This window comes from Camelus ferus, chromosome 23, assembly GCF_009834535.1.
Source record: "Camelus ferus isolate YT-003-E chromosome 23, BCGSAC_Cfer_1.0, whole genome shotgun sequence".
Taxonomy (NCBI): Eukaryota; Metazoa; Chordata; class Mammalia; order Artiodactyla; family Camelidae; genus Camelus; species Camelus ferus.
The window spans coordinates 28832838-28860012 of NC_045718.1; the positions used below are offsets into that span (position 1 = coordinate 28832838).

The following is a 27175-nucleotide window of genomic DNA, read 5'->3' on the forward strand; positions in this document are numbered from 1 at the left end:
TTGGCTACAAAAAGTTTCTTTACAAGCCTTTCCCCAGAGCACTCAGTGCCTGTAAGTCCTTGACTAAGACTCATCAATGAATTCTTTGTGGAATCAAGATCACTTTGAGGTTCACTAACTCCTGGCAGATTTCGTAATAAATCTTAATCTTTGAACGCAAGGCCCTTGCACTGAAGCAGTCCCACAGTACAGGTACCAATGATGCTTAATGAATTGAACCTATTTCAAATAAACCTATGAAGACAGAAAATAAGGGGAGGTAGAATATCAAACTTTGTTCAGAGCAAAGATACAAAATGAAGGTCATGAAATAACCATTCTCTAGGTCTGCAAGAAATTTATCAAAAGAGTTTTTACTTGAAGTTTCAAACTGTTGGTCTTGAAAATATGAAGAGCAAATGCTTATCAATTGCTTCTGAGTGCTAGGCACCATACTAAAAGCTTTATATTCTCTTATATTTGTTAACCATCTGTAGTAAGTAGTTACCATTCCCATGTAACAGATAAGCAAAGAGGCTTAGAGAGGGGAAGCCCCAAAGCACACAGCTGATAAGTGATGGATTCAAGCCCAGGCAGTCGATCCCAGAGCTCAGTGTTAAACAATCAACTTTTGTATCTCCCACCTAAACTTCACCCTGGATATGGATTCATTTTTTACATGATTTTAAATCAAATTTAAGATGAGTTTTGCTTAAAAGCGATATAGGTTGAATAAGTTGGAAATGGGTTGACTATGTTGAGTTCACAATTCAGCTCTTATAACTAAGTTAATTCAGCTCATTAGCTGCACAAATAATCCTCAACAGCTCAAATGTTTTCAGTTGGTGTATCTTCTTTATTCCATGTGCAGTAAACATTCTCTCTTCTTTTTCACTATAAGAGCAACATCATTTTTCAGTTTCCACAAGCTAGATTCAAGTAGGTCCCCAAATTCCTTTAACATTTGTGACTGTTGGTGTACAAATGGTCGAAGCATTTGATCATCTTCCTAAAAATAAATGAAAGGAGAAAAAATGATACTGTTGTTGAACCCAAGTTCGTGTGCCAGATGCACAGTGAGGCCAAACAAACCAAAACGTCGGAGTTTGGAGCAGGAAAAGGTTTATTAGTCGAGGAGGTACCAACCTGGAAGATGGGAAATCTAGACTCATCTTAAATTCATTTTGTCAGCTGGCCAAGGCACAAGGTTTTTAAAGGCAAAAAAGGTAAAGGGGAGAGGGGATCTTTGTGATTTCAGCTTTCTTTTTTTTCTTTTTATTAATTGAAGTATAGTTACAATGTGTTAATTTCTGGTGTACATAATGCCTTAGTCATGCATATATATACATACATTCATTTTCATTACAAGTTATTACAAGATATTGAATATAGTTCCCTGTGCTTTCTGATAAGACCTCAGTTGCAGACTTCCTGGCATCGTCTGGTGATTTGATGTGTCTCTTGTGAATGTGATTGATCTATGTATTCCTGCAAAGCAAATACATCATGGTCTCCTGATACCTTAACTTTCGAGGAGAGAGCACAAGCAATGGTTGAGGCATTTTATTATTTACTTAGAGCCTTCGTGATGGTTCAGGAATTTCAGTTCTTAATTGACCTTCCTGGTCATCAATTTTAAGTCCATTTGGGGCCAGCTAACAGAAGCCATAGGACATTATCCCCCAGTTTGGGGTCATAAATCAAGGCATTGGTTTCAGCTAATAGTCATGGAAGAGATCATGTTGGGCTTATATTTCCTTTATTTCTGCCTTCCCTCACTTCCCTAGTTAGTAAGTGCTTGAATCCACTCTTTGGAACTCAGGGAAGGCCTAGGAAACTAACGCCTTTTCGACAAACAACAAACAGGGGACACGGAAAGGCCTTTGTACCCAGGATGGTCCTGCAGGGTCCTGTTTGGTTTCAATATTAGTGACTCACATCATTATAGTAAAAATTATGTGCGTACATGAGGGAGGTAGCTAGTGAGTTCTCCCTTTGGGCTAGAAAGCTGCATTTGATAGCTGCTACTAGAGAAGGCTGCCTGAGTGGCCCTTTAGTTACTGCCAACAGGAAAAATTGGTGAGATAACCAAATATTTCATATTGGAATGGTATGTATTTTTTTTTAATGCTGTAGCAGTTCTGAGGTTTGCAAAGGATCATACATGGTGGGACTTCTCCCATGGTTGGGGTTGGCTGATGTATCCCCTGCCCCATAGAAGCAGGTACCCCTGTGGGCCAGGGTGCCAGTGAGCCGTGGTGGCGCAGGTGCCAGTGCTCACAGAGATGGGAACGGGCAGGGGGCAGGTAGTGTGCCATGCACCTCGTGTTAGTTGCTGTTTCTCTGCTTATTAGTGAAATGCCTGCTCATGTACTATTGCCATTTTTTCCAGTGTGTTTTCCAACATGTCTTTCTCTTACTTTAAAAGTATGTAGTTGTTTATATATTCTGGATACTAATTTTTGATGATAAATACAAATAGATACAGATCATGGCTTATTTTTAACTTTGTTTTTAGTGTCTTTCATCGCATTTTTTTCCTTTTTTATTATGAGATATATCATACAAAAGAATACCCAAAATGCATGTGTAGGTACAGTTAAAGGGAACATACCTGCTCAAGGAAAAAAATGCTGCCTCTAAAGCTCCTCCTGATCACACCCATTCCCCCTCCCCCAGAAGCAAAAACTAACATGAATTGTGGGATAATTGCCACCTAGAATGCAGCCCTAAACAGTATATTTTGCCTGTCTTTTAGCCATTTGCATGGAATCTTACTGGATGACATCTTTTGTGACCTGAAGCTTCAGTCAGCACTGTTGATGGTGAGATTCATCCAGTTACATGTGGCTATAGTTCATTTTCACTGCAGTGTCGTGTTCCACAGTATAAAAGGTGCTATGATTTACTTATCTTCTGTGGATGTACACTGAGATGTTTCCACGTTGGGACTATTACGGAAGATGGTGTTATAAAAAGTCAGTGCACATAGGCACAGGTTTCTGCAGAATCCATCATCTGAACCACAGAATAGAAAATGAGTGACTTTTCCCAATTCTCTCAAGAGTAGTGTATAACTAGCACTGTTCCAGACAGGTAAGAGAAAAATTAATTCATTACATACATAGGATGCCTAGAGAGGTGGTTCTCAAACTTCAGTTTCAGGCAGAATCATCAGGAGGGCTTGTTAAAACACAAGATTACTGGGCCTCACCCCAGAGATTCTGGTTCAGCAGGTCTGGGAGGGAACTGTGGAATGTGCATTTCTAACAAATGATGATGCTGGAGCTGCTGGTGGGGAGCCCACACTTTGAGAAATTCTGCCTCGGGGCATTAAAACCAGCGTACCCTGGAGAAGAGGAGTAGAATTGCAGGCTTATAGGGTAGATGCGTCTTTGACCTTTAGTAGATAAATGGCAGACAATTTTTGAAGTGGTTGTACCAATTTATACTCCTTCCAGCATAGCATGAAAGTTTCTGTTGCTTCGTATCTTCACTAAAACTTGGTATTTTCAGACTGAAATTTTTGCCAGTATGGTTGCTTTATACTAGTATATCATTGTGGCTTCAGTTAGTGTTTCACAAATTATTAATGAGGGTAAGCCCTTTTTCATATATTTATTGGCCTTTTTGATTTCCTCTTTTGTTAAGTTCCTGTTTAGGTCTTCTGATCATTTTTTTTCTATTGAGTAAAAATCTATTTTTCTTTTTGGTTTGTAGTAGTTCATTATATAATAAATGTGTTGCAGATGACTTTTCCTATCCCTTTTGACTTTATTTTGGTATCTGGACCAAACTTTACAATTTTTTTTGGAAAGTTTTAATTTTTTTAATTGAAATATAGTCAGTTTACAATGCTGTGTTAATTTCTGGTGTACAGCATAGTGATTCAGTTATACATATATATATATTCCTTTTTATAGTATTTTTTCATTATAGGCTATTACAAGGTATTGAATATAGTTCCCTGTGCTGTACATTAGGACCTTGTTGTTTATTTTATATGTAATAGTATCTGCAAATCCTGAACTCCCAATTTATCCCTCCACTCCCACCTTTCTCCCTGGTAACCATAAGTTTGTTTTCTATGTCTGTGAGTCTGTTTGTTTTGTAAATAAGTTCATTAGTGTCATTTTTTTAGATTCCACATGTAAGTGATACGATACGGCATTTTTCTTTTTCTTCACTTAGTATGACAAGCTCCAGGTCCATCCATGTTGCTACAAATGGCATTATTTTAATCTTTTTTTATGGCTGAGTAGTATTTCATTGTGTGTGTGTGTGTATGTTATACTGCAACTTCTTTATCAAACCATCTGTTAATGGACATTTAGATTGCTTCCCTGTCTTTGCTATTGTATATAGTGCTGCTGTGAACAATGGGTTGCATGTATCTTTTCAAATTAGAGCTTCCTCAGGATATATGCCCAGGAGTGGGGTTGCTGGATCATATGGTAAGTCTATTTTTAGTTTTTTAAGGAATCTCCATACTGTTTTCCATGGTGGCTGCACCAAATTACATTCCCACTGACAGTGTAGGAGGGTTCCCTTTTCTCCACACCCTCTCCAGCATTTATGTAAACTTTACAATTTTAAGGTAGGTGAATCTATCAATCTTTTTCTTTAAACCTAGGTATTTTTCACATCATGTTTAAATCATTTTCTACTGTGAGATCATGAAGACATCTCTTGAAGTATCTTCTGTAAGTGTTAGGGGTTTACCTTTCATATTTAGGTCTTTAATTCTCACCTAAAATTCATTTTTGGGTATAGTTCTAGGTAAGACTCAATTTATCCTCATATAAATCTCTTACCACTATTTATTGAAAAATCCATCCTTGCCACACTCATCTCTAGTTCTGAGTGAATCTATTTCTGGATTTTCTGTTCTTTTCCTTTGGTTATCTTACCTACATTTGGGCCAATCCCTTACTATCTATTACAAATAGCATTAAATAAGCCTTGATATCAGGCTAGGGCAAGTCCTCCTATCTTGTTTTTGGATCTTGAATTGTCTTGGCTATTCTTTGCTTTTGCAACTTTATCTAAATTATAGGTTTATCTTGTCAGATTCCATTACATTTTATTGAGATTATATTGAATCGCAGGAGACTTGACAGATTTGCAATAGCAAGTCTTCCAAACCGTGGAGCCATGGCATGTTTCTCCATTTATTTAGATCATGTTTAACATCTCTCAACTTTTAAAATTTTCTCCATAGAAGGTCCATAGTTTTATGTTAGCTAAAGGCCTAAGTGCTTCTTATATTTGAGGTAATTATAATGGTATTGCTTATAAAAATTTTTCTGTCTTGTTCCTGTCATATTCAAATACAGTTAATTTTTAAATATTGATTTTGTATCCAGCAACTTTTTAATTTATAAATTCTTTTGGATTTTCTATTTACATAAACACGTCATCTGGAAATAATACTAGAGGCACCATGGTGTGGGGGTCTAGACTGTGGAACAGCCCTGGCTGGGTTTGGAGCTTTGCCCTAACACTTACTAGCTGTGTGTCCTTACAGAAGTTACGTAACCGCTCTTTGTGCCTTAGATCCATCAGCTGTAAAATAAGGCTGGTAACAGTACCTACCCGTGGGGTTCTTGTGAGAATTGAGTCAGAAAATGTAAAAGCAGTTAGTATTATATAATATATGCTGTTAACTGCTATTACTATTTTTTTCCTTTCCAATCTTTATACTTCATATTTCTGGCCTTGCTGCACTAGCTAGAATCTAAAGTACAGTGTCAAACAGAAGTGAAGATAGCTGACATTGGTGATTTAACATTAAGATTATGCTTGCTGTGTGTCCCTTTAAGATTACCTTTTCAGATTAAGGAATGTCTATTTTATTCCTAGTTTGTAAAAGTTTTTATCATGGTAGGATGCTGAATTTTATCACATGCTTTTTCTGTATCTAGTGAAGTAATCATGGCTTTTCTCCCGTAATAGCTTAATATGATGAATTATATTTATTTGTTTTCATAATGATAAACAGAACTTGCATTTCTGGGATATCCTGTATTTCATAAAGTGAATGAATATCAATCCTGCAATGGCCACAGCTGCCTTGAACCAGCCAGATGTACACTAAAGTGAAAAAACCAGGAGCAAAGGCGGGCAGAGGCCTGAAAGGAGTAAACTCACACCATTCCAGGCCTCAACCTGCTCTTCTGCTTAAACACATGCACATCCCCAAGCTTGAGAAGTGCAATTATATCAAATATCTACATCTAATGGGAAGAAATTCCTTTTGCTCCCAGGATTCTGGTTACTTACCGGAGGTTTATAATGTCTCAGTTTGAGAAACTGCCCTCTCGCCACATTCATGCTTTGGTAGAACACCTTAAGCGCTTTGGCAAATTCTCTGTCATAGCTGGCTTGCTGGGTGCCCATCTGACTAATCTCTTTGGCTGCTGGCAGTCGTGCTGTCATCCCAGCTATCTTCAGGGTGTTCGAAGGCTGATGTTCTGAGACTGAAACAAAAGATAGCATTTACTTATTTATCTATTTATCCAGGTATTTATATATTTAATTATCTTGGTGGCATTTTACTACATCAGCATTTTCATCAGACACCAATTTGGACCCATCCAAAGAAATTTTACAAGGAAAAAGAGTTCTCCCTTTTTTTTTTCCAACTAAGACAAGAAATAAATTAACTTATTAAAGAATTTATTTCTTAGAAAGACAGATACACATCACAAATGTAGGAGTTCAAAGAGAAACTAAACACCAAGACCTGAGTGGCCTCTCACCTTGTTGACAAGCACCAATTTTCTCAAGAGATTCTTTGAGAAACACATTTTCTACTCGAAGGACTCTGTTAATGTTTCTGAGCAGGTCCGTCTCCTGTTCTAACTTGAGCAGCTTCAGATAGAGTTCTGATATCTGGTTTGATGTAGTCTACAAAAAACATGTCAGTTTAGCCTTTTGCTGGATTATCTGCATATCCTTTGAGACAGGCAATTGTTGCTATACCATGTGAAATCTAGATTTGAAAAAAAGGTTTGTTAATGGGAAGGAACATTGATGATCCCTAAGCAGCTGTCACCTGAGATTTTTCTAGTCATCTGTAACGTCCATTTTAATGTCACATAAATATACACACCTGGCCTGGATCCATCATAGTGGAACTTTTCTTGGTGTCTACCATGATATGGCCTTCACCTGTGACCATGAAGTTTGCCCAAGAGCAGCTCAGTTCGGCACAGCCTTCTGTAGTGTGGGGAAGACACCACCAAAGAAAGAAATGTCTCAATTATCCGGCACTGTTGTGTGAGGAGCTTTAAACCACATAATCACCTGTGGACTAAACCCCAGGGGCCCAGGGGAAGATTCTCTTGGCCACCGCTGTCAAGACCTTTGCAGCCCTAGATACCCTGACACAATATCTGACTGAGGAATGCACCATGCAAAAGAGGAAATAAATGTGGTACCTTGAAGACCCCATAAGTCAACAATGAGAGCATTTGTCTGTAAATAATTCAGAAACTCCTGAGATGCATTTAAGGCTGTAAACTGGATAGTCTCTTCAATTTGGGGATTCACAATTTTCCATACAGGCTTGGTATATAAAGTGTTTGGAAGGTCATAAATTCTGTACCTGAGAGAAGAACAGAAAACATAACTTAAACCAGAAGGTATACACTCGTAAAGAAACCAGAAGGTATACACTTTGGTCAGGTGAGCCAAAGAATTATAGCCTGCTTTGGTTAGTTGATAAAAGATAACCTAAAATTGATTCTCATGATTACCGCCTCCAGCATCTCAGCTATTCAACATGGGTATCATCACTACATGGATAATATGAAATGTCTAACAAAAAAGGAAAAGGATTTTGATAAATACTTTCTACTTAGATAATCTAAAATTGTTAATTTTCCATGTGAAGTGGTGGTTTGTTTTTGTCCTTCAAAATCTCCCTTTCTTTATTGCTTTATCTTTTAATATCCTTTTAGCCTAATTAGTTTAAGTATATCTGGTATCTCTGCCATATGGTAATACAGTCCTTTTGCTTCAAAAAAAAAAAAACAAAAAAAAAAAACAAAAAAAAAAACAAAACCCAAAAACCTCAGTCATCCTCCTCAGATAACAGTTTTACTAGATACTCTTTCTGATAATTAAAACTTCTGACTCTTATCACTTCAATCACTTAGGAGGATCAGTACACACTGACCACAGTCCAGTGACCTGGAGGGACATGTGGCTTATCCCTCTGTTAAATAGGGAGTTGAATAAGCAGATCAATTCATTTTTCACGATCAACTCATTTTTAAAACTTGAGAAAATACACCCCCCACCAGGGACCACGAGGTGGGTAGTTTGTACACAGCAAGCAGTTCTGTGGGGCAGGCTGGTACCCAATCTGGATGCCCCGCTCTGCATCTTCCTTTAGCCACTTGGTGCCAAGGCACCGCACAATGTGAATGTGGAAATCCATCCTCTTGCCCAGCAGCTCCAAAGGGTCGATAACCACGTCCTCCTCACCATGTGCTCTACAAACAGAAAAGGTAAACACTGATCACAAGTTAGCCTGACTATGAACAACTATATGGAAACAATTTGGACAACCTAAAAGAAATGGACAAGTTTCTGGAAACGTACAATCCCTCAAGACTGAATCAAGAAGAAATAGACCTCTTGAACAGACCAATCACTAGAAATGAAATAGAATCAGCAATAAAAAAACCTCCCTGCAAACAAAAGTCCAGGACCAGATGGCTTCACTGGGGAATTCTACCAAACATACAAAGAAGAACTCATACCGATCCTTCTCAAACTCTTCCAAAAGACTGAAGAGGAGAGAATACTCCCAAACTCATTCTTATGAAGCCACCATCACCCTGATACCAAAACCAGACAAGGACACTACCAAAAAAGAAAGCTATAGGCCAGTATCATTGATGAACATAGATGCAAAAATCCTCAACAAAATATTAGCAAACAGAATCCAATAGCATTTTAAAAAGATCATACACCATGATCAAGTTGGATTCCTCCCACGGATACAAGAATGGTTCAACATATGCAAATCAATCAGTGTGATACACTACATCCACAAAAGGACAAAAATCACATGATCATCTCAATAGATACAGAAAAAGCATTTGGTAAAATTCAACACTCATTTATGATTAAAACTCTTACCAAAGTAGGTATAGAGGGAACATATCTCAACACAATAAAAGCTATTTATGACAAACCGAGAGCTAGTATAATATTCAGTGGTGGAAAACTGAAAGCCTTCCCACTAAAATCTGGAACAAGACAAGGATGCCTACTCTCACCACTTCTATTCAACATAGTTTTGGAAGTCCTAGCCACAGCAGTCAGGCAAGAAAAAGAAATAAAAGGGGTCCAAACTGGAAGAGAAGAGTTAAATTGTCACTGTATGCAGATGACATGATACTATACATAGAAAACCCTAAAGGCTCCACACAAAAACTACTAGAGCAGATTAAAGAATTTGGCGAGGTAGCAGGATACAAGATTAACATACAGAAATCAGTTGCATTTTTTTTTCACTAACAATGAAATATCAGGAAAAGAAAGTAAAGAAACAATCCCTTTTATAATTGCATCTAAAACAATAAAATACTTAGGAATAAATCTGACCAAGGAGGTGAAAGACTTACACAAACATTGATTAAGGAAATTAAAGGTGACTTAAAGAAATGGAAAGCTATCTTATGCTCTTGGATTGGAAGACTCAATATTGTTAAAATGGCCAATGTAATCTACAGATTTAATGCGATCCCTATCAAATTACCTATGACATTATTCACAGAACTAGAACAAATAATCCTAAAATTTCTATGGAATAACAAAAAGCCCAGAATTGCTAAAGCAATACTGAAGAAAAAGACTTCAGTTACAGTAATCAAAACAGCATGGTATTGCCAAAAAAACAGACATATGGATCAATGGAACAGAACAGAGAGCCCAGAAATTAACCCACAGACTCATGGTCAATTAATCTTCAACAAAGGAGGCAAGAATATACAATGGAGAAAAGAGAGTCTCTTCAGCAAGTTGTGTTGGGAAAACTGTACAGCAGCATATAAACCAATGAAGTTAGAACACTCCCTCACACCATACACAAAAATAAACTCAAAATGGCTTAAATATAAGACAAGACACGATAAACCTCCTAGAAGAAAACATAGGCAAAACATTCTGACACAAATCTTGGCAATGTTCTCCTAGGGCAGTTTACCCAGGCAACAGAAATAAAAGCAAAAATTAATAAATGGGAACTAATGAAATTTATAAGCTTTTGCACAGCAAAGAAAACCATAAACAAAACAAAACGACAACCTACAGAATGGGAGAAAATATTTGCAAATGATATGACTGACAAAGGTTTAATTTCCAGAATATATAAACAGCTCATATAACTTAATAACAAAAAATAAACAACCTAATCCCAAAATGGGCAGAAGACCTAAACAAGCAATTCTCTAATGAAGACATACAAATGGCCAATAGGCACATGAAAAAATGCTTAATATTGCTAACTATCAGAGAAATGCAAATCAAAACTACAATGAGGTATCACCTCACACCAGTCAGAATGGCCATCATTCAAAAGTCCACAAATGATAAATGCTGGAGAGGGTGTGGAGAAAAGGGAACTCTCCTACACTGCTGGTAGGAATGTAGTTTGGTACAGCCACTGTGGAAAACAGTATGGAGATTCGTCAGAAAACTAAAAATAGACTTACCATATGGTCTGGCAATCCCATGCCTGGGAACATATCTGGAGGGAACTCTAATTTGGGAAGATACATGCATCCCAATGTTCATAGCATCACTATAGACAATAGCCAAGACATGGAAACAACCTAAATGTCCATCAACAGATGACTGGATAAAGAAGTTGTGGTATATTTATACAATGGAATACTACTGAGCCATTAAAAAGAATAAAATAAGCCATTTGCAGCAACATAGACAGACTTGGAGATCATCATTCTAAGTGAAGTAAGCCAGAAAGAAAGAAAAATATCATGATATCACTCATATGTAGACTCTAAAAAAAAAAAAAAAAAGAACTCATCTACAGAACAGAAACAGACTTGCATAGTAAACAATCTTATGGTTACTGGGGGAAAAGGGATGGGAAGGGATAAATTTGGGAGTTAGATTTGCAAATGTTAGCTACTATATATAAAAATAGATTTAAAAAACTCAAATTTCTTCTGTATAGCATAGGGAACTATATTTAATATCTTATAATAACCTTTAAGAAGAAATATGCAAATGAATATATGTATGTATGTATATGCATGACTGGGGTATTATGCTGTACACAGAAATTGACACATTGTAACTGACTATACTTCAATTAAAAAAAAAAAGCCTGGGTCCAAGCAAGTTAGGACTGTGATGTCAATAGGAATTATACAGACTCCATAAGAGGTGGCCAAATTCTCTGAAGGAAGGATGGGTAATACTACCAGCTATAGAATTCATTCATTCAAGAGACTTAACAGGGGTCCACTCTAGGCTAGTACTTCAAGGTAAGATATGGACCTTCTCAAGGAGGAGGCAGGAATATAACAACTTCATGCAGTAAATGCACCCAGATGTGGGTGACAAACTACCACTGAAGATTTAGTAGGTTCCCAGTGGGACAGAGGGGCTGCCACCCAGAGAAAGCCAGCTGGCTGCCTAGAGGTGGCCTCATCAAGGTGTCATTTTCCTTGGCGAATTCTTCATAGTCCAGAGTAAACTCCAGGCCTACAGGCTCAGAAACTAATTTGGGCAGCTTTCCAACAGGGGATATCTCTCTTACCAACCAAGCTCACAAGTTTGCAACCTGTAAACTAGAATGCACTGTATTAATTCACAACGGGAAAGATAACCAGCAGGCAGCCTAGAAGCCCAAGGCAGCCAAGTGCCCGGGAAGTTGTTTAGAGTCCCATTAAGAACAGTGAGTCAGTGCTCATCTTGATCTCTTAGTCACAGGATTTTGCCATTCTCTTGCCCCTTTCTTGAGTCTGTTTCCTCTTCAGAAAGACAAAAAGCTTGCATTGGGTGCCCATGAGGACCCTGGCACCCAGACTAGACCCCCAGCCTGCCTCTTTGCTTAGAATTGCTAAAGGACTTTAGTTTTTGTAAAAACTGCCTAAACTGCTTATGGCTCAAAGAGAGAAAACAGGTTCCTCCCCGGGAGAGGGTGGTAAAGGTAATGGAGTGGATTTAAAACAAAGCTTGTACCCACAGAAAGTGGTCAGATAACTGCTCAGAATGAGGCCAGAGAAGGAAACAAAGACACCACAGTCCCTTGAGACAAGGAACAAAGAAATTACCGAAGCCTGTACCAAGGATGGAGACAGGATGAGCTGGAAATCAGCTTTCTGCTTCTGGTTCTCAGGCCTCATCAGCAGGGATGGGCCTCTAGCACAGGAAGGAGCAAGTGTGTGTGGTGGGTGCCAGACCTCACAGGTGCCAGGAGAGGGCTGCAGGCAGAAGGTCCTACAGCACCCTTGGCTTCTCTATCAACCCAGGTCTTTTTGTTTGTGTCCATGTTGCCTTCCTTCTGCTGCCTCTTTGCAGGATGTCCTCATTCCTTTGGTCCCCCATGGCAGTGCTGAGCTGCTCAAAGGCTGCTGGGCATGGGACTTTAAATATTCCGGGTCAGCTGATTTGGCTGCCATGGTAAAAATCAGAATTGATAAAGCCAAATCATGAATGAATGAGCTCATTCATTGGTCTCATGAATGACCTCTTCAGGGTACCAAGTTGACCTCCCCCTCCAGGAGAACTCAGGCTTGCTGTCAGTTTTCTATGTGACAGACTCAGAACTAGACAAGGGAGTGGAGGAGATACCCACTGTCCTGTCGGGAAGCACGGGGTTATGTGGATGTGCAACACGGCCTCTCTGAGCCCATCACAGTTCAGAAACTCCACTTGCTCCTCAAACTTCATGCAGTAGGCAAGCGACTGGAGCCAGATGTGAGCTGAGCCCAAGTGGATGACTTCAACAGGATCCCAGAAAGGATCATCTTCCTGAGCTACATGGCTGTCTTCTCCATCTAGAAAACGCTGGTAAAGTTCCTCCATTAGGAATTTCCTATTGATAAACTTGGCTTTGGACCAAATCCACACCTGGAAACACAAATTATATATATATCACAATATTTGATTCCATCTGTTGCTCTAAGAAATCTTTTCTACGATTTTTCCCAGCATGCTCTCTCCAGGCTGGGTTTTGGGTACCCAAGGAGTAGGAAGACTCTCATCAAACTTGGCTTTGGTGAAGTCCTTCATGAGCATTACATTCATTCCTGACCTATTTACTTCAGCACTGCTTGAGTTGCAGGAGCCCAGGATATGACTTAGAGGAAACAATGGAGTTTAAAAAAAAAATAAACTTTCCCAGGAAATGAAGGTTTGGGCTCGTGGTACACAGAAGAATGACCCTCAAAGATGTCTGTGTCCCAGTCTCTGGAACCTGTGAATCCGTTACCTTACCTGGAAAAGAGGAATTAAGTTTGCTCATCACATGACCTTAAAATAGGGAGATTAGCTTGGATTATCAAGATGGGCCTTAAATATGGAAGAGGGAGGCAGAAGAGAGGGTCAGAGAAAAGAGAGAGTGATGGAAGCAGGGTTAGAGATGCTGTGTTGCTGACTCTGATGGCCACGAGCCAAGGAACGTTGGCGGCTCTAGAAGCTTGAAAAAGTAAGGAAACACATTCTCCCCTAAGGCCTCCAGAACGCAAAACAGCCCTCTGATACCTTGCTTTCAGCCCAGTAAGATCAGTGTTGGACTCCTTGCTCACTGAACTATAAGATAATTTATTTGTGTGCTCATACCTAGTGAGCAGAAGATCCAGGACAGAGCCTGCCACTATCTGTCCCAAAGGTAGGTGAGGGACAGGGCCTCTGTATCAGAACTGCCTACTGAGAAAGTGGACAAAAGCATAAGCCAGAATATGAGGAATTCCAGTCAGATGGAAAACTTCTTGATGATAAATGTCACATCAGAAATGGTTACCAGGAGTAGCCAAGATGGATGACTAGGAAGACCCTGAGCTTACCTCCTCCCATGAGCACACCAAGATTAGAACAATTTATAGACAGGCTATTAATGAGAAAGGCCTGAAGACTAGCAGAAAAGATCTACAATGAAAGATATAAAGAGGGAATCACAACGAGATGGGTAGGAGGGGCGGAGACATTGTATAATCAAGACCCACACCCCCAGGTGAGCAACCCACAGACAGGAAGGTAATTACAACTGCACAGGTTCTCCTGAAGGAGTGAGGGGTCTGAGCCCTACATTGGGCACCCTAGCCTGGGAGTTGTGCACCGGGAAGACAAACCCCCAGAATGTTTGGCTTTGAAGGCCAGTGAGGCTCACTTTCAGGAGAGCGAGAGGGCTGTGGAAAAATGTAGACTCTACTCTTAAAGGGCCCCTACAAAATCTCACACATTTCAAGACCTAGAGCAGAAACACTAGTTTGAAAGCAGCCTAGATCAGACCCACCTGCTAATCTTGTAGAGCCTCCTGGAGAGGCAAGAGGCAACTGGAGTTCACCCTGGGGACATAGATGCTGGTGGCAGCCATTTTGGGGGGCTTATGTACCAAGAGGACACTGGTGCTGGCAAGCACTATTTTGGAATCCTCCCTCTAGCTTATTAGCACTGGGACCTGGCCCCACTCACCAGCCAGTTGACACCAGTCCTAGGATGCCTCAGTCTAAGCAGGTAGTGGCAGGGGGCATAGCCTCAACAATCAGCAGGCTGCTGCCAAAAACACCCTGAGCCCTCAGCTTCCAGGGGACATAGCCCTGTCCACCAGAGGGTCCAGGACCCAGCCCCGCCCACGAGCAGGTTGATACCAGCTCCAGGACCCCCAGGTCAGAAGCCCCTGGACCTAGTGTCACTCACCAATGACCAGGCACTAGCCCCAGGAACCTTTGTGCCCCCACCCTGCCCACCAGTAGGCCAAAACCAGCTCTAGGACCCCTAGACCATACAACCAGAGACCCCAGGACCCAGCCTCACCCACCAGCAGGCCAATACCAACTGTGGAAGCCACAGAATCCTGCAGCCAGAGACCCTGGGAGCTGGCTTCACACACCAACAGGCCAGCACTAGCCCTGGGGCCCCCTGAGCCCCAATCCCACCCACCAGCAATCCAACAGCAGCTCTGAGAACCTTGAGCATCTCAAGAGTTGCCTCAAGATCCAGCCTCACTCACCAATGGGCTAACATCAGAGTTGGGACACACCAGGCCCCACTGCCAGCCATGTCAGGAACCAGCCCCAACCACGAGAAGGTGACAGTAGATCCAGGACCCCTGACCTTGCAAACAACCACCCCAGGACCCAGCTCCACCCATCAGTGGGCAAGGACTAGCCCCAGGATCCCCAGGTTTCCACAGCCAGCCACTTGTGACCTGGCCCCAATCACAAGTGGCCAGCAACCTCCGCAAAAGGCAGGGCCTGGCAACCAACCAGCCCAGGGGCCAGCCGGGCCTACCAGACCACCCACAGCAGTCAGCCCACTACAACAGAAGGGCCCACACAGTCCACATAGGAAAAGCATCCCTATAGCATACAGCTCTGGTGACCAGAAGGGAGTATGCTGCTGGGACACACAGGATGTCTCCTTCAAAAGCCACTTCTCCAAGACTGGGAGAGGTAATCAACCCACCAAATATATAGGAATAAAACAGCAAATGAAGCAAGATGAGGCAATAAAGAAATATGTTCCAAATGAGGGAACAAGATAAAAAACAAGAACAAAGTGACATGGAGATAAGCAATCTACCCAATAAAGAGTTCAAGGTAATGATCATAAAGAAGCTCAAAGAACTCAGGAGAAGAATGGAGGAACACAGTGAGAAGTTTAACATAGAGTTAGAAAAATATAAAAAAGAACCAAACAGAGCTGAAGAATACAATAACTGAAAATGAAAAAATACACTAAAAGGAATCAACAGATTAGATGATACAGAGGAACAGATCGATGAGCTGGAAGAGAGAGTAGTGGAAATCACCCAAACTGAACATAAAAAGAAAAAAGAATTTTTAAAAATGAGAACAGTTTAAGGGACCTCTGGGACAACACCAACCATTTACATTATAGGGGTCCCAGAAGGAGGAGAAGAGAGGAAAATAAAAAGGGCAGAGAACTTATTTGAAGAAATAATAGCTGAAAACATCCTCAGCATGGGAAAGGAATCAGACATTTAAGTACAGGAAGCACAGAGAGCCCCAAACAAGATGAACCCAAAGATAGCTATACCAAGACACATTGTAATTAAAATGGCAAAAAGTAAAGAGAGACTCCTGAGAGCAGAAAGGAAAAAGGAACAAGTTTTGTACCGGAAAATTCCCATAAGACTATTAGCTAACTTTACAGCAGAAACTTTGTTGGCCAGAAGGGAGTGGCACAATATATTTAAAGTGATGAAGGCGATGAAATAAAATTTATATTTTAAGTCAGGACAAGAAAAAAATTAAACATAAAATTCTCTCTGTGTGTTTGTTTGGGCCTCCTCCTTCCCTAATGTGCCATGTGCACCTACATTACACATTAACCAGAGGTCCTCACAGATGGGAGAGCCTGCTCAACCATAACGGTCAAATTTTTTTTTCTTCTGATGCTAGCAATGTATTCTTAAAAGAACAGTGTTCTTTTCCAGTTCTTTAGGGGCCATGGTGACTTGCTGCTCACTTCGTGTAAGTACTTACCTGGACTATGTATCCTTGGTGAACTTTATTTAAAATGTCAGAATGTCATTTTGATGTACAATACTTTGTCTCAAAAATATGTATGTCATGGCTTCAAATTCTAACAGGCAGAACAGTTCTCAGAGCTTTCCAAGAATCCACTTCTTGGGTTATAATTCTGTTTGGCTTGAATAAAATTCCCCTTTTTTCTTCTTAACTTGAAAGCTCATTGAATTTTCATTGACAACAGGAAAAAAAACCCCCACAACCAAGAATACTGTGTCCAGCAAAGCTATAATTCAGATTTGAAGGAGAGACAAAGAGTTTTATAGACAAGCAAAAGCTAAAAGAATTCAGCACCACTAAATCAGTTCTACATTTATGATAAAAATTCTCATCAAAGTGGTATGTAAAGAGGAAACTTATCTCAACATAATAAATGCCATTTATGACAAACCCACAGCTAACATCATACTCAATGGTGAAAAGTTGAAAGCCTTTCCTCTAAAATCAGGAACAAGACGAGGATACCCACTGTTAACCACCTCTAATTAACAGTATTGGAAGTCCTAGTCACAGCAGTCAGACAAGAAAAAGAAGTAAAAGGCATTCACATTGGAAGGGAAGATGTAAAACTCACTATTTGCAGATGACATAATTTGATATATAGAAAACCATAAAGTCTCCACCAAGAAACTATTAGCACTAGTGAATGAATTTAGTAAAGTTGCAGGCTACAAGGTTGATAGACAGAAATCTGTTGCTTTTCTATAAATAATAACTACCAGAAGGAGAATTCAAGAAAACAATCCCATTTATAATTACATAAAGGAGAATAAAATACCTAGGAATAAACCAAGGAGGTGAAAGACCTGTACTCTGAAAACTATAAAATGTTGATGAAGGAAACTGAAGATGATTTAAAGAAATGGAAACACTCCATGTTTATCGATTGGAAGAATTAATATGGTTAAAAAGTCCAGACTACCCAAAGCAATCTACGGACTCAATGCAGTCCCTATCAAAATACCATGACATTTTTACAGAACTAGAAAAAACAATCCTAAAGTTTATGTGGAACCACAAAAGACCCCAAATTGCCAAAGCTATCTTGAGAAGAAAGAACAAAGACAGAAGTATCACACTCCCTGACTTCAGACTATACTGCAAAGCGACAGTAATCAAACACTATGGAACTGGCACAAAAACAGACACACAGTTCAGTGGAACAGATAGAGAGCCCAGAAAGAAACCCACACACCTGTGTTCAATTGATCTACAACAAAGGAGGCGAAAGCATACAGTGGAGAAAAGACAGTCTCTTCAGTAAGTGGTGCTGGGAAAACTGAATAGTACATGTAAAAGAAGAAAATTAGGACATTTTCTCTACAAAACAAACTCAAAATGGATTAAAGACCTAAATGTAAGTCCTGAAACCATAAAACTCCTAGAAGAAAACATAGGCAGGATACTCTTTGACATAAATCATAGCAATATTTTTTTGGCTCTATCTCCTAAGCAAAAGAAAGAAAATCAAAAACAAACCAACGGGACCTAATTAAACTTACAAGCTTTTGCACAGCAAAGAAAACCATCAACAAAACAAAAAGACAACCTACTGAATGAGAGGAGGCCAGCTTGGTGCTGGTCAGAGGAGAAGGAGAAAAGGACAAGAATCTCAGGAGTTGTGGCTCAGGAACGGCCTTGCTCAGGTTTGTCTCCTGGGTCCCCACAGCCCAGGGCCAGTGAAACATGAGTGGCGGTCTTGGTGTCCCCAGCACCTGGCAGACACAGAGCCCCTTGAATTGGCTGGTGAGTACTCAAGCGTTTACCATGTGAACATATATATATTCATAACCTTTTCTCTGTTTGTCATATTTCACAAGTTTTTAAAGTTTTTAAAGACTGGTCTTGACCCAGAAAATTTTGGCAACTTTAGGACAATGAGCAGAAAAGTTAAACCCAGAGAAGCATCAATTAGTTGCTCAGTAGAGCAGATCATCCGGTGACCAAAAAGTCCCCTGTCACAGCCAGCCCCTCCTCCAGTGGCATGTTTGCTACAAGACTCACTGCTAAGGAGGCACGTGTGCACCGAGAATTTGGGAGGGAGCAGCCCACCCAAAGGTCACCTGAGAATCAGGGGCACATCCTCTGAAGATGCACTAGGAGTGAGCATTTGGCTAGAGGGCTGCTCCGAACTTCAGCATAACACACATAAGGGACACTAGCTATAGACCCCCTCTTTTGTTAGGCAGACGGAGAGGAAATGGGTCTTAAGAGCTTAAGAAGGACCTTCCTAACAGCGAGCAGTGTCAAACAGGGGAAGGACCAGCCAGTGGAGTTTATGAAACAGCCTCTGGAGTCTAAATGAAAATGTGGTTTTCCCTTTGCTTCAGAATGGCCGCTGTCTCTCTTGGGCACACACACGGGCACTGTTATCAGCTGGACACACCTTCAGGCTCCCTTCTGGTACTAAAGTTTGGAGTCATGATAAAAATAAACAGGAAGCGTTCACTGCCTGTGTGGGGGGAAGATCCCAGGTGGTGGTGCTGTGTGGGAGAGAGGCCCAGGAGGGGAGATGCAGAGGAGAGGCCTCCTCTCCCCAGAGTCTGCCCCCCACCATCCCACCCACACATGGAACCTGTCTTGTGCCTTCGTTGGGTCTCCACAGGCTGCCCTGGTAAAACTAACCTGTGTCCCTGGGAAGGGCCCTGGGAAACCCCTTGGAGAGGCTCACGCCCACCCCCGGGGCAGCCTTACCTCATGAGTCCTTTGGCTGGTCACCTTCACCATGACCTCTTTTTGTAGGTCACAGCCCCTGGAATCTGATGACGCTAAATTCTTCACTTTCAACTCCATTTTAAGTCCCTGGTAAGAAAAACACTTCTCACTAAATAATCCTACATTTATCAGCCTATACCATCTTTGCAATTTATTTTTCATTCTTCTCCACCCTCAGGCTTTCTAAAAGACGAATGGATCTGACTTTCTAAAAGAAAATGGATCAACTCTTGCTCCTTGGAATTCCCACCGAGAGAAATGACAAACTACCTGGGATTTCTCAACAATATCCTGGAACTAACACTTGCAGCCTCACCAGAGTGACTGAGTCTTATGCAAGATCCCTGACCATAAGGGATCTAACTCCAACCCAAGCTTCTCTCTGGCGAGAAGCCATCAGGGTGCCTGCACCCAGATGGCCTCTGGAGGATGACCCAGGATGGGATAGCCATGGTGAACAAGTACTGGTCTGGCGTCCTGGTGGTCCTGGGAGCCGTGGGGCCAAAGTTGGGAGGACTAGACTCAAGGCTGGGACTGGGGCCCGGGTGCCGGCTGATGTTCTGTCACTAGCTCACTGTGGGGTCTCGGGCAAAGCACCTCGCCTTTCCAAGCCTGCGGGTCTTGTCTACACTATAAAGCCAGTTTGGGGCAATGGGAGTGAGGGGCACGTTGAACCCGTTCTGGAGCAGAGATTTTACCATTTACTCACCTTCCTCAGCTCTTCACTCATTTGATTTGCTTCTGCAACCAGTGGCATCAGTTTGATGTAGTCCTGGAACACAGCCAGGACACTGGGGTCTGCCTTCCCAGCCCCATTGTGCACAGCACCTAGGACAGATCAGAGAGGAGGGAAAGTCACTCACTGGTTCCGGGATACTTTCCAGCCATGGAAAAATATACATGCTCATTGGTCCTTCATTCAGTCATTTATTCAGTTGTTCATCTAATATCTACATTTGAAATTATAAACATGTAAATGAAAAGAAGAAGAAGAAAGCTAAATAAGTGGGGAGGAAAGGACACTGCCTGACTTTACTTAAGTAGTTGCTGGTCTCAACCCGTGACTCTCAGCAGCATCGTGACAGGAGGTGCTCTGCTTTCAAGTCCCACTCTGGGTCTCAGGGTCCTTGACCCAAGGTGGCTCTGGGCTGTGCAGGGAGGAGGTGGGGCAGGTAGGGTACAGCTGGCTAAAGGAAGTCTGAGGATTTCTCCTGGAGCCACAGCTGGCGCAGGGACAACCCATTCTCACTTCTGTTCTATTTGGGGTGGCTTGGAGGAGGGGCTTGTGGAGATGATGGGTGAAAAGATCCCCCGCCAGACCCCGGTTGACGCAGCCTTGGGTCAGGAACTCTCATCTCTTCAGGGATTTCCTGCCCTGCAGTCTGACTCCCTTGAACTGCCCACCGGCCACCTTGCTGAAGGCCCACCCTCTGTGCTGGTGCTGAGCACCTTCTACGCAGTGTCTGGGGCTTGTTCGGCCTCATTGTGCTGCCAGCCCTGGGCTGGAAGGCAGGTGTGCAGTCAACCTTGTGAATAAATAAATGAACAGATAGAGTATCCAGGCTTGGTATAATGGAGTCCTGTTTAGTTTTGGTCAGGAACTTGAAGAAAATAATAAACAAGGAGGTGAATTTCAAACCAATTTATTCTGCTAAAATTCTGAGGAACAGTCTTTGAGGTAGGAAAAAGGGAGGAGATATTTTGCTGATATGTAGGTGCAGCCCACGGCTCCCCACCCATGGGTTTATTAAGGCGAGACCAGGCAGGACCCGTGTGGCTTGAAAAGAGCCCAGGTAGCCCAGCACAGTGTTGAGGCCCTGGTGGAGCCCAAGCTCATCTGGCTTCTGGGGGCCCCAGTACCCCAGCCTCCTCTGAGGGATGTGAGCTGAGGCCTGGGGATGGGAGGGGAGGGAAGGTGGTCGAACCTCCATCTGAGGCGAGGGAAGAGATGGACAAGGGGGATGCCAGAGCGGCTGAATGCTCTTGTGTATGGCAAGTCCCAGGCTGTTGCTGGGGCATGGAGGGTGGCTGAGAGGACGAGGGGAATCTTTGACTCAGAAAACTAGGGCTATAATTTCTTCCAGACCAGGATTTTGTTTATCACTGTCTCTAAAGGCTCCCAGTCAGCATCTAGCTGCTGGGCCACAGCTTGTGTAGGCCCAGAAGGCCCCTGGGCAGGGCTAGGGGGTGAGTGGGGAGCACAGACCCCCGCCTGCTCCGCCCTGGGAGGAACCTGATGTCCAGGGCATGGGCTTCCTGGGTGGGCTGCTCTCAGAAAAGAGCAGAATGTGTCCATGTTTGGGCCCTCGACCATGCATGTGTGCTCAACTAAGCTTCTGTTGAGGGGCTGATTTGGTTAATCTCATTTGTCATTCATTCAGCAAGTATTTACTGAGGGCCCACTGCTAGGCTGTTATCAGGCTCTGGGGATTCAGAAGGGAACATGCTCTCATCAGCTCTGTAAGGACAGAGCCCTGCTTTGCTCATTGCTGGATCCCCAGGGCTTAGGACCATACCTGACACATAGTAGGAGCTCAGTAAATACTTGTTGAGTGGAGGAATATATAAATGAGTGGATGAACAAGAGAAAAAAATCTCAGTTTGAGCTTATAGTCTCATGAGGGCAAACTAATAAATAAAATTTTAAATGTTAAAAATGCTATGAAAGAAATAGTTAAATAAGAAGGAGGAAACAAAGCCAAGAAAAAGGAAGATCTATCTGTGGAGGTAATATTTGAGCTGAGAGATGGAAGATGAGAATGAGCCAAAGATGCAAAGAAAACAAGCAGCATGTTCAAAGGCCCTGAGGCAGAAGGGGCTTGGTATGTTTGAGGGGCAGAAAGGATATCAGTGAGATTCAAAGTGTGGTGAGTAGAGAGTGATATCAAATGAGGCTGAAGAGAAAGCACGTGGCTGATCATCCAGAGCCTTCAAGACCATGGTAAGGAGTTTGGATTTTATTCTAAGAACACTGAAAATTTGATGAATATTTTTCAGCCCAAGAGTATCATGATCTGATAAGTTCAGAGGTGATTATACAGTTCAGGCAAGAGATGAGGATGGCCTGCACTGAAGCGGTGGCACAGGAGGATGGAGAAGAGGCAGGCCGGGTGAAGAAGTGAGGGGAAGGAGGAGGCCTAGGTGTTTGGCTTGAGCAGTTTGCCAAGATGGAAAGTCCTGGGTATGAGAACAGTCTTGGAGTCAGTGAGGAATCAAGACTCTGCTTTGGACCCTTTCATGTTGAGATGCCTGTGAGTCATGCAAGCAGAGACATCAAGAAGGCAGCTGGATCAAGGTATCAAGAGGTACCAAATGGAGCTGAGAGCTGTTAGCATAGATGGCACTTAGAACCACTGAGACTGGCAGCGACGTGGGGAAAGCATCCATCTAGAGAAGAGTGCCAAGGTCCAAGCTCTGGGGCTCTCAAAATTTCAAGGTTAGTTAGATGAGGAGGATCCAGGAGAGGGAATGTGGAAGAAGTGGCCTAGAAGAAGAAAACGAGGAGAATATACGGTTCCAAGAGTTAAAGCTTTCAAAAAGGAGAGAGGACTCAACTGTGTAAGATGTTGCCAAGACCTCAGTAAGACGTGTGCAGACAAGTGCCTGCTAGATCTGGAACACAAAGGACACAGGTTCACTCACTACTTACCACTTAGGACCGGACTCTGAGCTCTCAGATGTTAATTTATACAAGATTGGAAGTTGAAATGAATTTTCATCCAGTGAAGAGTATTGCCCTGAAGGCACTGACTAGCTCTGCCAAACCCAGCAGTCCCCTTCCAACGTTCTTCTCTCCCTGTGCTGTACCTACCACTCTCCTCTCTACTCCTGGACCCACACCCACAAGGGAAACAGTTTTATGAATTAAACAAATCTTTGACATCTGCACACTCTATATCTGTATGGAAATCATATCTTAACTTTCTAAACACTGTAGTATGACACAATGAAAGATTACTTCCTTAAGGAAAGCAGCTGCTTTCACATCAGCCCGTGGAAAATGCCAGGAGTCGGGGGCCCCCACTTACCGAGCTTGTCCACACTCACTCCCTCCGCAGCCGCCCTCTCCAGCTGGAAGAAGTCATAATCATATCTGCTCAGGTCCTCACCACCTCGCTCTGAAGGAAGCCCGATGTAGAGGTAGGCACTGTTGGATCCCAAAATAATTCGGTCCTAGGGAGGAGACAGGCGGCTCAAAGGGAGGAGGCCAGAGCAGCGCTCAGCCTGCTCCTCTGTGTTAAATCGTGAGACCCTGTGAATGCCCCCTACAGAGAAAAGACCCATAAACAAAGAGGGAAGGGGTAGACCCTTGCTTTTTCATGCGTGCTTTCATTGACTGCTTCCTCTGTTCCACACTCTGTCAGGCACTGGCAGTCAGCGGGGCCCAGACAGACCCTCGCTCCAGGACTTGATAAACTAATGATGAGATCACAGCCTGTGATTCAAAAGGTCTCATGATTTGAAAGGAAAAAGGCGCTGCTTCTGCAGAGTCTATGGGGCCTAATTTACAATGGGGACTAGAGAAGACTTCTTGGAAGGTACACTATTTAAGGTGACACTTCAAGTGTGCTAAGTTCTGTTGAGGCAGAGAAGGCGGCTGCCCACCAAAACCTGGGACATTTTGAGCATCCAAAAGGTCGAGTGACCAAGGGAAGCCCAGGCAGTGAGGCCAGAGAGGCAGGAGTCAGATGTCCTAAAAGGGAGGTCACAGAAGGATCTCCAGAAGTGGGTGTGGCCTGATCCGATATGCTTGTCTGTCTAAGAGGCTAGCAGTGGCCGTGGGGTGGAGAAGAGACCAGAGCCCCTGTGGTGCTGGGACTCGGGCTGGGATGGTGGGAGGAGGTGGGGAGAGCCCGATGATGGCAGGTGCTGACAGTCCCTCTCAACAGCAGGTTTTAAAAATCCAAAATGTCATACCCGGTTAGAGCTGGAAGAATCTTGGCAATCACCTAGTTCACCCTCTCTGTTTCATAGGCCAGGCCAGGGAGGTGAAATGACTTCCGCAGGACACAGGGCCAGCTAATATGAAGTATCCTGACTTCACAGCTGTGGCCTTGTCATTACTGTGACACGGCAGTGGAGGGACACCAGGGCGTTAGCGCCCTGCTCTGCCGGCCCTCACTGCACCTCTCTTGGTTGGATTTAGGAAATCCTGTGGCTCAGCAGGGGAGTTTACCAAGTGCTGCAGCTTCGTCTTGGTTGTGATGGGCACCCCGTTAACGACGACCTTGCACTTGCTGTGTGGAGTCACCGTCACTTTACCATCCAAATTCGTGAAGGAAGCATGTTTATCTGAAATTCTAAAAGGACAAGAATGTATCCAAGGGACCAAATACATTACGATTTTAGTGAGCTGTAGAATTCGTTCTTTCTCACTTGCACAATTAGGAAAGGCCTATAGCTATCGAGGAAGCACCGTGGGAGATGGGCTGAAGCCTGGTCTGTGAAGCTGTTTCTGTCCAGTGACTGACCCCAAGGACAGTGCTGGGAGCATCACCCCAGCTCCATGCAGGCTGCCCCTCCTCCAGCCCCCACTGCCATCCTGCATGAGCCTCTCCTGCCTGGAGTGCTCAGTGGGTGGGGATGGAGAGGGACCCTCGCTGGAGTGAGGAGACAACAAAGCAATTGTTCTATCAGTAGAATGTTGCAACACCTCGTGCCCATAGCTGAGAGAAGCCAGGAGATGCCAGAGTCCTCAGAAGCTCACAGCTGGTGGGATTGAGTGGAGAGGAAATGAAAGGAAAAGTGTTTCAGAAGAGATGCTTGGGAAGGTGACTTAATAACAAGCCTACGTATTGCAGAGAAGTTTAGGTCCTTTCTCGGTCTTTATCTCTACAAATCCTGACTTCAGATGTTACAAGATTTGGGCCAGATATCAGAGGTGTCAGATTGCTGCCCAACAAAGTCATCTCTGTGCCCTGAATGACCAGCTTCCCAACTGTTCTACAATGTTCCTGGACTCCTTGGCTATTGTGGAATGTTCTGGACGTTGAGATACACGTTCATTCACAGCCCTGTTTGCTTGGGGCCCAGGGATCCTGTGGGGAAGGTTTTAACCTCAGCTCACCTGGAGTTCAGCCATTTCCAGACCTATGTGTTAGACTAGAGTGTCCCCAGGAGGTGGTCTGGAAGGGAGATGACAGGACCCCCAGGAAGAATCAGGGCCTGGAGGCCGGCGGGGGAGGGGGTAGTTAGGCCCGACCAGCCCCTCGGTCAGCACTCTCCCCACACGTGTGCACATGCACACGCACACGCACACACACACACACACACCCTCAAGGGCCCAGGTGGGCCAAGCAGGGCTGAGAGGTGTCAGGGAGCCTGGTTGGCAAGGCCTCTCTCTGCAGGGGCTGATGGAGACTATTGGCTGAAAAATCTGTAAGTCTTGGAAGCAGGGAGGGAACCCTGGAGCAGCAGCCTCCCCAGGAGAGAGGCCACAGAGGTGGGGTCCTGCTCTGAGTTTATAAACCGGCCTTGGGGTCCCACAGGGGCTCCTGCAGGAGGTCCCGTGGGGCCCTCAGGGAGAGGATCAGCAAAGTCTTGCGTTAGTCTGGTGGGTGAGGGCTCCAAGCACAGCCCCCTCAGGATGTTTTGCTGCTGGCGGTGGGACCATGAAAGGCGTGGGCTGCCCGTAGTGGGCCTGTCCTCCCAACTCTCTTCACTTCCTGCCCGATCTAGTCATGCTCATTTGTGAAGAATGTGTCCCTTTCTCCCAAGGTCAGAGCCAAGGAAACGAAGTGAGTGCAGCAGAAGGGATTTCAGTGAGAGAATGAAAGCCCTTCCCAGGGCTTCCCATAAGCATGTTAGAGTGGCCCCAAGGAAGGAACGGTAGTTTCTTGTTCTTGCTTATCTAGCAGGGTTTGTGGTCTGGCCCGACGATGACTAGGTGAATCCTGAGTCTCCTCTGGATTGAGTGGCCACAATTCTCTCATGCTGGACAAAGGTGCTGGGTCCTGGCAACTTACCCCAAACCTCGAAGGGTGATGGCATTTGAAGCAGCCTGACCAGCATCACATGAACCTGAAAGAATTAGGATAAGTTATTTTCAAAATTTTTCAGGATTTGACCTTAACAAGTTAACACGTCTGATGTTTCAGAAGTACAATTTCCTCTCCAGTTGGATCACGTGAAGGGATTTTCCCACTGTGATTTTCAACCATGATGGTACTTGGACATCAGCTTGCCTTAGGGAGAACTGTTTCACTTTCTGCATTTTTAAAATGATATTCCTAACTTTTTTAAAGTTCTGCCTTCTTTATGGAAATTCTGGAGGAAGAAGCTGTTGCGTCTGAGCCTTCTGAGATGTGCTGTAGCTTGGCCACAGGGAAGGTCCTGGTCTGTGAAGCTCTGCTTCTGTCCAGTGACTGACCCCAAGGTCAGTGCTGGGAGCATCACCCCAGCTCCATAGAGGCTGCCCCTCCTCCAGCCCCAAATGCCATCCTACATGAGCCTCTCCTGTCTTGAATGTTCACAGGGCTAGGGTGGGAAAGCCAGCTGTTACTAAATACTGGTGCCCTTTTCCAGTGGATGAATAGATAAACAAAACGTGGTCTATACATACAGTGGAACATTATTCAGCCTTAGAACAGGAGGAAATCCTGACACATGTGACAATAATGGATAAGCCTGGAGGATATTACGCTGAGTGAAATAAGTCAGACACAAAAGGACAAATACTGTGTGATTTCACTTACGCAAAAGTACCTGAAACAGTCAAA

At 43.3% G+C, this 27175-nt stretch overlaps 1 protein-coding gene across 1 annotated transcript in view; it reads right to left on the reverse strand.

Moving 5' to 3' along the window:
* Positions 1–339: 339 nt before the first annotated feature.
* Positions 340–27175, reverse strand: part of LOC102509272 (kinesin-like protein KIF28P) — a 55757-nt gene continuing 28921 nt past the window's right edge. The window contains exons 12-23 of the mRNA XM_006188171.3: positions 26423–26477; positions 24634–24757; positions 23486–23630; positions 20167–20285; positions 19437–19544; positions 12824–13098; positions 8346–8480; positions 7422–7588; positions 7094–7200; positions 6717–6888; positions 6262–6422; positions 340–988 (exon numbers count right to left, since the gene is read on the reverse strand). Coding sequence (XP_006188233.1) covers positions 836–988; positions 6262–6422; positions 6717–6888; positions 7094–7200; positions 7422–7588; positions 8346–8480; positions 12824–13098; positions 19437–19544; positions 20167–20285; positions 23486–23630; positions 24634–24757; positions 26423–26477 — 1721 coding nt within the window. The 3' untranslated portion in view covers positions 340–835. The remainder of the gene's footprint in view (positions 989–6261; positions 6423–6716; positions 6889–7093; positions 7201–7421; positions 7589–8345; positions 8481–12823; positions 13099–19436; positions 19545–20166; positions 20286–23485; positions 23631–24633; positions 24758–26422; positions 26478–27175) is intronic.